General features: G+C 48.3%; 1 protein-coding gene across 1 annotated transcript; it reads right to left on the reverse strand.

The window, feature by feature from the left end:
- Positions 1–216: 216 nt before the first annotated feature.
- On the reverse strand, positions 217–3,546 carry LOC132387615 (NACHT, LRR and PYD domains-containing protein 12-like). Its single transcript, XM_059959986.1, has 5 exons — positions 1,909–3,546; positions 1,829–1,836; positions 1,220–1,306; positions 908–1,075; positions 217–740 (listed from the first exon to the last, which is right to left on the reverse strand). The coding sequence occupies exons 1-5, from the start codon at positions 3,415–3,417 to the stop codon at positions 653–655; spliced, it is 1,860 nt and encodes a 619-aa protein (XP_059815969.1). The 5' UTR covers positions 3,418–3,546; the 3' UTR covers positions 217–652.
- Positions 3,547–12,499: the final 8,953 nt, after the last annotated feature.

Genomic DNA, 12,499 nt, shown 5'->3' on the forward strand with positions numbered 1-12,499 from the left:
CCCATGTACAGAATCCGCTCCGTATACCGACGTTTTCAACTCCTGCTTTGTCCTTAAGATATCCGTGTAGTTAGCATTCCCCTCGCAGTGTCATGGTAGAAAGAAATGCAGGACCGCCAAATAAGGCCAGCTCTCTCTCTGTCCCCTCTCCCTTTCTTTGTGGAGTGTAAGGAGGGGTTGAGTTTCCCAGCAAGGGGGCTGGGTGGAGATGAGATCCTGGGCACCCAGGGTGAGGGGGACAGCAGAAACCTCAAATCAAACTCGTCCGAAACGAAGACAGGATGTTACAGTGGTTTATTGATTTCATCGACAAATGTAAATTAAACGATTTGTGAGCTGCTGACGTTCGGGAATAAATGAGTTGCTCCCGACTCACTCACAGTCACACACAATTAACTGACCGGCGACAACCAGGGGCAGTTTGAATAATCAGTCCCGTTTCTCACTGTCACTCTGCATCACGGAACTGATGATTATCAAATCACACTTCAGGGCCGTGTCCCAGATCACCGCAGATCCAGGGTCATTTCTGAACCCTTGCGAATTGCTTCTGGAGTGCGGAAAGATAAGGGCGGGAGTTAAGGGGGGGGGGGGGTGGTATCGGCCAAATTGTCTCCATCTTGTGGACGGGTATATTCACACATTCAGACGTTTACAGGTACACTCTCAGTCCGGGTCTAGACTCCTGTAGAGACTCCAGTTCATTCTCCCCAGTCCCACTGAAATTATTCACCGCCAGCCTGAAACGGATGGAAAAATAAAGATGAAAAAAAAAACAGATTATATAACCCTGTCAGTAACAGGGTACTGGGGTTAATGTTTCCACAATAATCACAGGCAAACATCACCAGAAAACCCGCGGATCTGCTGAAATTTTATCACATTGAACATTAACACAGACACTCACATGATCTGCTCCAGACTCGGGTGGGTCAGTATGAGCCGGCGGAGAGCGGGGACAGACTGGTCTGTGAGCGGGTTCCATCCCAGGTCCAGCTCTATCAGTGATCGGTTTGTACTGAGAGCGGAGGCGAGATCCTCAGCACCAGAATCTGTAAGTTCGAAATGGTTCAGACTGGAAATTAGAGTGAGAGTGATGGTGAAGGACACAGAGAGACAGGGGACGGTACAAATTCCCAGAATTTATCAGTAACACAATTACTGATCACATTAATGTTCAGTGTCAGACACCCACAATCTCCCATAGTCTGGTACTCACTTCAGTGTCTGTATTTTACACTCCGGGTTCCCAAGAGCCGCAGACACCAGTTTCACTCCTGAATCTCCCAGGACATTCCGCCCAAGACTAAACAGAAACAGACAAATTAATGAATGGGTCTGAAGGAATTTCTCTCACTCGGTTATTTCAGGAAACATTAAACCCTTCAGTAAATCACTGATCAGTGTTCCCATCACTGTGAATGTCCCTCACTGACCAGTTACAGGGGATTCACTGATGTCAGTAATTTAGTCTGTCGGTGTGACCCTGTAAGCTCCTCATATTCTGTCTCATTGCACGATGGTTAGGAAAGTGTTCCTGACCTGTGAGTGGATCGGAAGGGACAGGGTTGAAGGGGAGAAAGTCCCACAGTGAGGAAGATTTGTGAATAGAGAAATGTCGGTGGGAAATGACACCATCTGAGGAAAAGGATGGAAAGACGGGACATGAAGGAGGAAGGGGGATGTGAAAGAGAGATCCCACAGGACGAAGTGGGATGGAGAAGAGAGATTCCACAGCAGGAACGGAGTTGGGGAAGAGACATCTCACAGGAGGAAGGGGGATCGCATTTGTCACAATTCTTCACAATCATATTCACTATAGTTTTACCCAAATCCCTTTACATTGAAACAACACAATGGAACAATTTCACAGTTCAGAGTGAGAGAAAAATTAAGTTCCCTCAATACCTGGAACTTGTGCAGCCAGGGTCCCAGCTGCTGGATTCCTTCACACAAAATGTGGCAGTACGACAGGTCGAGACGTTTTATTGTATCACAGAGTCTGACAACATGAGACAGGACCGCGCAGTCAACTGGGATCAGTGTCATTCCACTGAATGAAAGTTCTTCCACAGATCCCAGTGCGGTCTGAGCCAGTTCACGATTCTGAGACTCAAACAGGTAGTGAAATGTGTTCAGGAGCCTCCTTTTACCAGCTTCACTCGATGTGTTCCCACTCTGGCGTTTAACCTCCTCCTTCACCCAGTCCATCACCCGGCAGGTTGTTTCATGAGGAAATGGACCCAGAAACTCCTCCAGACCCCGAGCTGTCATTGGGGAGGAGAGACCAGCAACAAAACGGAGAAATACCTCGAATCGCCCATCTGTCGTGTTGTGGGCTTCAGTGAGGAATTTCAGGATATCCTCGGGATGTATAGTCAGGAATTCTGCGACTGCAGCTGCAAACTCTTGGATGGTGAGGTGTGGGAATGTGTACACCACGGTCTGGGCAGAATCCTCTCTCCCCAAAAGCTCCATCAGGAACCCAGACAGGTTCTGGGAAGGCTGCAGATTGTAGTTGTTCAAATCTCCATCTGTAAACACAGTTCTCTTATCGGACACTCCTCTGAAGGCCATCTGACCAACCCTGAGTAACACATCACGGGGTTTCTCAATCTCACGGCTGTGGTTTTTCAGGATGCTGTAAATATAGTAGGAATACAGTTGGGTGATGGTCTTGGGAATTTGCTGTGGGTCCCTGTCACTTTGTGTGAAGAAAGGGCCGAGTGCAAGTGCGAGGATCCAGCAGTAGGAGGGGTTGTAGCTCATGGTATACAGGATCTCGTTCTCCTTCACGTGTTTGAAAACAGCTGCCGCCACCGTCTGATCATCAAAATGCTTCACGAAATATTCCTTCCATTGCTCACCAGCAAATCCCAGGATTTCTGCCCAGACCCTGATATCTGCCTTTTCCAATAACTGTAACGCAGTGGGGCGTGTGGTCACCAGCACCGAACACCCTGGGAGCAGCTTGCCCTGGATTAAACTGTACACAATGTCAGACACTTCACACCAGCACTCGGGATCTGGACACTGGTGCTTAGGTTCTGTATCTCTCCATTTGTCTGCAAAATAGATTCTGTGTTTGAATTCATCCAAACCATCGAATATGAACAACAATCCCTGTGGGTTCTTCCAGACATCTCTCAGGAAATTCCCAAAGTAAGGATACTGATCCAGAATCAGTTCCCTCAGGTTTGTTCTGCAGTTAATGGAGTTTAACTCCCGGAATTTGAAACTAAAGACAAACTGGAATTGTTGGAATATTTTCCCCGTGGCCCAGTCATAAACAATCTTTTGTACCATTGTTGTTTTCCCAATTCCCGCGACTCCGGCCACTGCTGCTGATCTCCCAGATTCGGATTTACTTCGGGAAAAGCTGCTCTGGAATAACTGATCAGTCTGGATTTTTTCCATCTCTCCGTGGAGATGTTTCTCTCTCCAACGCTCGTGGTCTCTGCGTCTTGCCAGCAGCTCGTGTTCCACCAGTCTCCGATCTCGAACAGTAGAAATGACCGTGAGCTCAGCGTATCGATCAACCAGGTGGAAAACCTTCACCTTCTCCCTCACCAGGATCGTGTTCACTCTCAGTGTTTCAGTTTGTGCCCGCAGAGTCTCCTTGTGCTTCTGTTGAACATCTTCAATGGGAACAGACAGTGTTCAAACTGTTAGATGTCTCAACTCAGAACTCATTATTTAAGCACACAAGAGTGAGCCCAAAGCTATTGCATTAGTTGAATTAATCAATGAATGTCCGTACAGTAAAGTAAATTTGCATAACAGTCCCCTGACTGAACAGAGAGGCCTGGTCTGGATAAACACATGGTCATCATATGTCCATATTAACTGTGCTGTGAAGATGAGAATTTCCCTGGTAGTTTACTGACCCCCGACTGTCCCGTACTGGACACCCTCTCACTACAGCCACAGATATCACTGTTCATGTGGAAGAAACTTTTAATCCCCATTGTTGAAGAGGTGTGTGTGTGGAGATAGAGAAAAGGGACGTTGGCATTCTGTCAAAGGAACAGGTCGGGGAATCACAGCTCCCCCCTCCCCTCTCAACATCACTGATTCAAAATGCAAAGAAGTATATTCGCTGATCAGCATCTGCTCTGTGGCTGGGTGGCTGGGGGAGAAAATGTCAATGTCTTGTTCAGGAGATTGAGACAGTCAGCATTTTGGCACAAACCACAGACAATCCACCCACCCCCCACTTCCATCATCACAGATGCTGCTCAGCTCACTGGGTTCGTCCAGAAAATGGTTCGAGACGGCAGATCTGCAGTACCGGGTCTCTTAAAGAGTCTGTGTTGTAAATGCTCAACAGATCCAAGATTGAATATACACGAGTGTAAAGGAGAAGGAAATAATTGTTATTCTGGCTCTGATGAAGCTCAAACTCAGATAGTGTATGCAATGGAAAACTCAGTATTTTTTTTTCAATCGTTCTGGTGGTGGGGTGCGGTTGTTAGTTGTGGATGTGTTGATCTGTCTTACTGCTTGAGGAAAGTAACTGATTTTGAGTCTGGTGGTCCTGCTGTGGATGCTATGTAGTTTCCTCCCTCATGGGGCGGGGCAAACAGCCCATAGGCAGGATAGGTGGGATCATTCCTAACGCTGCTGGCCCTTTTCCAGAGCCGTTCTGTATATACGTCCCTGATGAGAGGTGGGATGGGGGTGCCGGTGATACGTTTGGACAGTTTTGACTACCCGTTGTCCTGTTAGCCACAGTTATGCAGCATGTCGGCCTGCCCTCTGCATCACAGCTGTCGAAGGACGCTAATGTAGATGTGAGTACAGGTCAGCCAACGTCTGTGGAAACGGGAGAGACCACTGGTCTATGGCTTTAAATACACGTTTGAAAACCATGTTGTTTACAGCTCGGGAGTTAAAGAGAGCAGAGACCGAGGAATTTTGGTAGCAGCCAGCATGAAGTCTCATTACACTGTGATGTTTAAGCATTTTCCTCATTTAGATAATAGTCCACCCTATTGTTTCTCTTGCCAAAATGCATTACCATTCATTCCCCAACATTGTAATCCATTTGCGACACTCTTCCAATTCGTCGAAGTTTTGCTGCAATCGCATTGCTTCCTCAGCACTATCTGCCCCTTCGCCAATTTTTGTATCATCAACAAATGCGGTCAGTAAAGGAGCCCAGCAGAAGCAACTGATTGGGCAACCAAGGTCAAGTGACCAAGCGGTTTTGAAAGACTGATACCAATAAATAGAGGGGTAGCTCAAGTGGAGCGGCCAGTGCAAAGCTGCCAGTAGAGGTCTGGAGCTTTGGGGCTTTGACTCATGGAGCGGCCTTGTCGAGGGTAGAGCCTTGTGAGGGAACTGCGAGTTTTTGGCTTGAGAGATTTTGGCAGTTTGACTGTGCAATCAAGTCAATTACGATTTGAATATCTTAACAGAAAGCAGTTAATTAGATAATTCAAGATTTGAATAGCTCAGAATCAGCAGAAAGCAGCTGATTGAGCAATCGAGCTCAGGTGACCAAGCAGCTTGAAAAACTCAGACAAATAAATAGAGGGGTAGCTCAAGCGGAGCAGCCAGTAAAGGAGTTGAGCTTTGCGGCTTTGACTCGGGGAGCAGCCTTGTTGAGGAAAGGTCCTTGTGAGGAAAGAGCGAGTCTTTGGCGAGGAAGCTGAGGGAGGAGACTACGCCACAGTTGGTGAGGGTGAGAGGTGGTGAAGAGATGACAGGTAAATTGGTTCAGTGTGATGCTTGCCTGATGTGGGTGGTCAGGGACACTGATGGTGTTTCCGGCTGCTACAACTGTGAAAAGCGTGTCCAGGTTCAGATCCTGAAAGACCGTGTTAGGGCACTGGAGAGGCAACTGGATGACCTCAGGTTCATCCAGGAAAAACGTGAGTTTTCTGGACAGGACCTACAGTGAAATCGTTACATCCGAAGATAACAGAGGAGAGAACGGGGGCGACGATGAGGAAGAGATGGAAGCTTGAAGTACAGGAGACCCCGGGGGATGTGCCTCTTGAAATCATGTTCACCCTCTTGGAAGCTTGGGACAGAAGACACTGCCAGTCTGAGAGGTGGACGGGTCTGCGAGTCAAAAATTGGCACTGAAGCAAAGCCAAAGAGACAGACGACTGGCAGAGCTGTGGGTTTTAGATTCTTAGACCACTGGGATCAGTTTCGGGGTAAGGATGAATTGTACAAAAGGGACGGGTTGCACCTTAGCAGTCAGGGGACCAGCATTCTGGCAGGCAGGTTTGCCACTGCAACACGCGTGTGCTTAAACTAATAAGTGTGGGGAGGAGACGAACTGGAAATATAAGGATGGAGTTAAAGGGAAAGAGTGAATAAGAAAAGTTAAGAAAGACATCAGAATTTACGGGCAGAAAGCTCAGGAGGGGATCGGAGAGTATGGCCAAGTGCAATAGGACCAATGTGACAAGAAGGGGAGTAATGGATTAAAAATATTATATATAGATGAGCTTGAATTTCAGTTGGAAGTTGGTAAGTATGATGTTGTAGGAATAACAGAGACATGGCTGCATGAGGACCAGGGCAGGGAAATGAATATTCAAGGATATACATCCTATCGGAAGGACAGACAGGTGGGCAGACGGGGTGGGGTGGCTCTGCTGGTGAGGAATGAAATACAGTCCCTTGCAAGGAGTGACATAGAATCAGGAGATGCAGAGTCAGTATGGGTAGAACTGAGAAATTGTAAGGGCAAAAAGACCCTAATGGGAGTTATCTACCGACCCCCAAATAGTAGCCTGGATATAGGGTGCAAGTTGAATAAAGATCTAAAATTAGCATGTTGCAAAGGTAATACTACAGTTGTAATGGGGGATTTCAACGTACAGGTAGACTGGGAAAATCAGATTGGTACTGGACCCCAAGAAAGGGAGTTGGTGGAGGGCCTCTAGATGGATTCTCAGAGCAGCTTGTGCTGGAGCCTACCAGGGAGAAGGCAATTCTGGATGTAGTGTTGTGTAATGAACCGGATTTGATAAGGGAACTCTAGGTAAAGGAGCCATTAGGAGGTTGTGACAATAATATGTTAAGTTTTAATCTACAATTTGAGAGGGAGCGGCAGGATCAGTGATTCTCACCGTGGCTAACAAGGGAAGTCAAGGAGAGTATAAAATATAAGAGAGAAGAAGTATAACATAGCAAAGATGAGCGGGAAGCCAGAGCACTGGGAACATTTAAAGAACAATAAAAGATTACTAAAAAAGGCAATATGCGGAGACTATAAAGGAGGATAGTAAAAGCTTCTTTAGGTATGTGAAGAGGAAAAAGTTAGTTAAAACTAAAGTTGGGCCCTTGAAGGCAGAAACAGGTGAATTTACTATGAAGAGTGAGCAAATGTCAGACGAGTTGAACAGATACTGTGGATCTGTCCTCACTAGGGAAGACACAGACAATCTCCCAAATATAATAGTGGCCAGAGGACATAGGATAATGGAGGGACTGAAGGAAATTCACATTATGCAGAAAAAGGTGTTGGGTAGTCTGATGGGACTGAAGGCTGATAAATCCCCAGGGCCTTATGATCTGCATCCCAGGGTACTTAAGGAGGTGGCTCTAGAAATCGTGGACGCATTGGTAATTATTTTCCAATGTTCTATAGATTCAGGATCGGTTCCTGAGAATTGGAGGATAGCTAAAGTTACCCCGCTTTTTAACAAAGAGGGGAGAGAGAAAACAGGGAATGATAGACCAGTTAGCCAGACATCAGTGGTAGGGAAGATGCTGGAGTCAATTATAAAAGATGAAATAACGGCACATGTGGATAACAGTAACAGGATCCGAGTCAGCATGTATTTACGAAGGGGAAATCATGCTTGACTAGTCTTCTGAAATTTTTTGAGGATCTAACTATGAAAATGGACAAGAAAGAGCCAATGGATGTAGTGTACCTGGACTTATAGAAAGCCTTTGATAAGGTCCCATATAGGAGATTAGTGGGCAAATTAAAACACATGGTATTGGGGGTAGGGTATTTACATGGATAGAAAATTAATTGGCAGTCAGGAAACAAAGAGCAGGGATTAATGGGTACTTTTCAGAATGGCAGACAGTGACTCGTCGGGTACCACAAGGGTTGGTGCTGGGACCGCAGCTATTTACAAAATACATTACTGATTTAGATGAAGGGATTAAAAGAAACATTGGCTAATTTGCAGATGACACAAAGCTGGGTGGTGCTGTAAAATATGAGGAGGATAGACTCCAACGCTTCAATCACTTAGGTTAGGCAAACTGGCCTGTAATTCCACAAACAAGAGAAAATCTGCAGATGCTGGAAATCCAAGCAACACACACAAAATGTTGGAGGGACTCAGCAGGCCAGACAGCAGCTGTGGAACAGCTGACGTTTTCTTTCGAGATCTTTCGGCAGGACTGGAGACAAAAAGCTGAGGAGTAGATTCGGAAGGTGGAGGGGGAGGGGGCGGAGGGAGAGAGAAGTGACAGGTGACAGGTGAAACTTGGAGGGGAGGGGATGAAGCAAAGTGTATGAAGTTGATTCTTGATAGAGACAGGAGGCCATGGAAGCAAGAAAAAGGTGGGGAGGGTCACCAGAGGGAGGCGATGGACAGGCGAGGGGATAACATGTGAGACGTACGAGGGCATGGGGAACGGTGAAGGGGGAGAGGAAGCCTTTCTGGAATCTTAAGAAATTGATATTCATGCCATCAGGTTGGACGCTGCTCAAAAGGTATTGTTCCTCCAACCCAAGTGTGGCATTATCCTGACGGTGCAGGATGTCATGGACTGACGTATCGGAATGGGAATGGGAAGTGGAAATAAAATGGGTGGCCACTGGGAGATCACGCTTGTTCTGGCGGACACAGTGCAGACGCTCGGCGAAACGGTTCGCCACTCTATGTCTGGTTTCATCGAGAGACAACAGACCATATCGAGATCAACTACGCCTCCCTCTTTTGCTCTCTCCACCCTCTATTTTCCTTTCTTCCATGCCTTCTGTCTCTTTTACTAACCAACTTCCTAGCTCTTTGCTCATCCCTCCCTCTCCAAATTTCACCTATCGCCTGGCATTTCTCTCTCCCCTCCCACCCCGCCCGCCAGCTTTCAAATCGACTCCTCAGCGTTTTATCTCCAGTCCCATCGAATGTTCTCAGCCCGAAACGTTTATTCTACTTTCTCCATAGATGTGCTGAGTTTCTCCATCATTTTCTGTGTGATAGACTATAACTTATTTCTTTTGTCTTCATCCCTTCTTTATGCTTCTTTTTGTTACCTATTGTTAGGTTTTAGAAGCTTCCAAATCAACTAGCTTTCCTCTCACTTCTGCTACATTATATTGCGTATCCTATTCTATTATGCAGTCCCTAGCTGCCTCAAAAGGGATCATTACAATAATCCCCCTGATAAGATCTGATTTCAGTGTGTCAGGGACATGTAGGTTATCACAGAGTGCCGGGAACCTGTTAGGGACGTGTGGGGTCTCACAGTGTCTCAGGACACTGGCTAGGGATGTGTAGGGTCTCACAGAGTACTGGAAACCTGTCAGAGCTGTGTGGAGACTCACAGTGCATCAGGACCTTGCCAAGGTTGTGTGGTGTCTAAAGGCTTGTCCGGACCCTGTCAGGGGTGTGTGGAGACTCACAGTACATCAGGACCTTGCCAAGGTTCTGTGGTGTCTAACGGCGTGTCTGGACCCTGTCAGGGGTGTGTGGAGACTCACAGTGCATCAGGACCTTGCCAAGGTTCTGTGGTGTCTAAAGGCTTGTCTGGACCCTGTCAGGGGTGTGTGGAGACTCACAGTGCATCAGGACCTTGCCAAGGTTGTGTGGTGTCTAACGGCGTGTCTGGACCCTGTCAGGGGTGTATGGAGACTCACAGTGCATCAGGACCTTGCCAAGGTTCTGTGGTGTCTAACGGCGTGTCTGGACCCTGTCAGGGGTGTGTGGAGACTCACAGTGCATCAGGACCTTGCCAAGGTTCTGTGGTGTCTAAAGGCTTGTCTGGACCCTGTCAGGGGTGTGTGGAGACTCACAGTGCATCAGGACCTTGCCAAGGTTCTGTGGTGTCTAACGGCGTGTCTGGACCCTGTCAGGGGTGTGTGGGGTGTCATAATGTGTCAAGGCCCTGTCAGTGGTGTTAGGGGCTTCATAATGTGTCAGGACCCTGTCAGTGGTGAGTGGTGTCTCACGGTGTGTTGGGACACTGTCTGAGGTGTGTGAGGTCCCACAGTATGTCAGGACCCTGTCATTAGTGGGTGGGGATTCACAGTGTGTCCGGACCCTGTCAGGGGCATGAGCTGTCTGACAGTGTGTCAGGAACCAGTCAGGTGTGTGTGGGGATTCAGTGTATCAGGACGCTTTCAGAGGTGTGTGGGGGTCTCCTAGTGTACCTGGAACCTGTCAGGTGTGTGTGGGGTCTCCCATTGTGTCAGGAATCTGCGAGGGGTGTGTGGGGTGTCTGTGTCGGAACCCTGTCAGGGGTGTGTGGGGTCTCACAGCGTGACAGGATCCTGTCAGGCGTGCGTGGGTCTCTCTGTGTATCAGCAACTTGCTGGGTGTCCGTGTGGTCTCACTGTGTGTTAGGACACTGCCAGGTGTTTATGGGGTCTCACAGTATGTCAGGACCCTGTCAGGGGTGTGTGTGGTCCCACAGTATGTCAGGACCCTGTCATTAGTGGGTGGGGTTTCACTGTGTGTCAGGACCCTGCCAGGTGTTTGTGGGGTCTCACACTGTGTCAGGACCCTGTCATTAGTTGGTGGGGATTCACAATGTGTCAGGACCCTGTCATTAGTGGGCGGGGATTCACAATGTGTCAGGACCCTGCCAGGTGTTTGTGGGGTCTCACAGTGTGTCAGGACCCTGCCAGGTGTCCGTGTGGTCTCACTGTGTGTCAGGACACTGCCAGGTGTTTGTGTGGTCTCACAGTATGTCAGTACCCTGCCATTAGTGGGTGGGGATTCACAATGTGTCAGCACCCTGTCAGGGGTGTGTGTGGTCCCACAGTATGCCCGCAACCTGTCAGGGTTGTCTGGTGTCTCACTGTGTGTCAGGACCCTGCCAGGTGTTTGTGGGTTCTCACAGTATGTCAGGACCCTCTCATTAGTGGGTGGGGATTCACAATGTGTCAGGACCCTGTCAGGGGTGTGTGGTCTCACAGTGTGTCAGGACCCTGTCATTAGTGGTTGGGGATTCACAGTATGTCAGGACCCTGTCAGGGGTGTTTGTGGGTTCTCACAGTGTGTCAGGACCCTGTCATTAGTGGGTGGGGATTCACAATGTGTCAGGACCCTGTCAGGGGTGTGTGTGGTCCCACAGTATGCCCGGAACCTGTCAGGGTTGTCTGGTGTCTGGCTGTGTGTCAGGACCTGCCAGCGATGAGTGTGGTCTCAAAGTATGTCAGGACCCTCTCATTAGTGGGTGGGGATTCACAATGTGTCAGGACCCTGTCAGGGGTGTGTGGTCTCACAGTGTGTCAGGACCCTGTCATTAGTGGTTGGGGATTCACAGTGTGTCAGGACCCTGTCATTAGTGGGTGGGGATTCACAGTGTGTCAGGACCCTGTCATTAGTGGGTGGGGATTCACAGTGTGTCAGGACCCTGTCAGGGGTGTTTGTGGGTTCTCACAGTGTGTCAGGACCCTGTCATTAGTGGGTGGGGATTCACAATGTGTCCGAACCCTGTCAGGGGTGTGTGTGGTCTCACAGTGTGTCAGGACCCTGTCATTAGTGGGTGGGGATTCACAATGTGTCAGGACCCTGTCAGGGGTGTGTGTGGTCCCACAGTATGCCCGGAACCTGTCAGGGTTGTCTGGTGTCTGGCTGTGTGTCAGGACCTGCCAGCGATGAGTGTGGTCTCAAAGTGTGTCAGGACCCTGTTCGCGATATATGGTGTCTCACAGAGTTTCGGGACCCTGCCAGCGATCTGTGAGGTCTCATAATGTGAGAAGACCTTACCAGTGGTGTGATGGTGACACAGTCTGTCAGGACCATGTCAGAGATGTGTGGGGTCTCACAGTGTGTCAGGACCGTTTCTGGGGTGTGTGGGGTCTCAAACTGTGTCAGAACCCTGTCAGAGGTTGTGTGCCGTCTCGCAGTGTATCTGAACCCTGTCAGGGGTGTGTGGGGTCTCCATTCAAAGTGTTCGGCTGTAATTGGGGGCGTAGGAAAACATTAATTGTAGACATATTTTCTTTAGAGAATATGACAGTGGTAGAAATGGTGTTCTTCAATAGGCATGGAGAGATTCTGTTTCACGTACAGAAATGGCTGTAGGAATTTCACTGTCGTGTTTGTTCCCTCGGCAAACAACATGAGGAATAGTGAACAAAAAGCTTGTAGCGATTTACCAAACCCATGGTGCAGAGAAACTGAGGGGTTTCATTGATATGATGTGGACTGGAACAGCATTAACAGAGGTGAGTAGTTTGTAAACATCCTGATTCATCTCACTCTGGTCCCATATTTAAATTATCATCTTTGGAATTTGTTCTTGTAATTGAGAGAGACAGTACCAGGGTTCTGGCCGAGGT

This window comes from Hypanus sabinus, unplaced genomic scaffold (assembly GCF_030144855.1).
Source record: "Hypanus sabinus isolate sHypSab1 unplaced genomic scaffold, sHypSab1.hap1 scaffold_204, whole genome shotgun sequence".
NCBI lineage: Eukaryota > Metazoa > Chordata > Chondrichthyes > Myliobatiformes > Dasyatidae > Hypanus > Hypanus sabinus.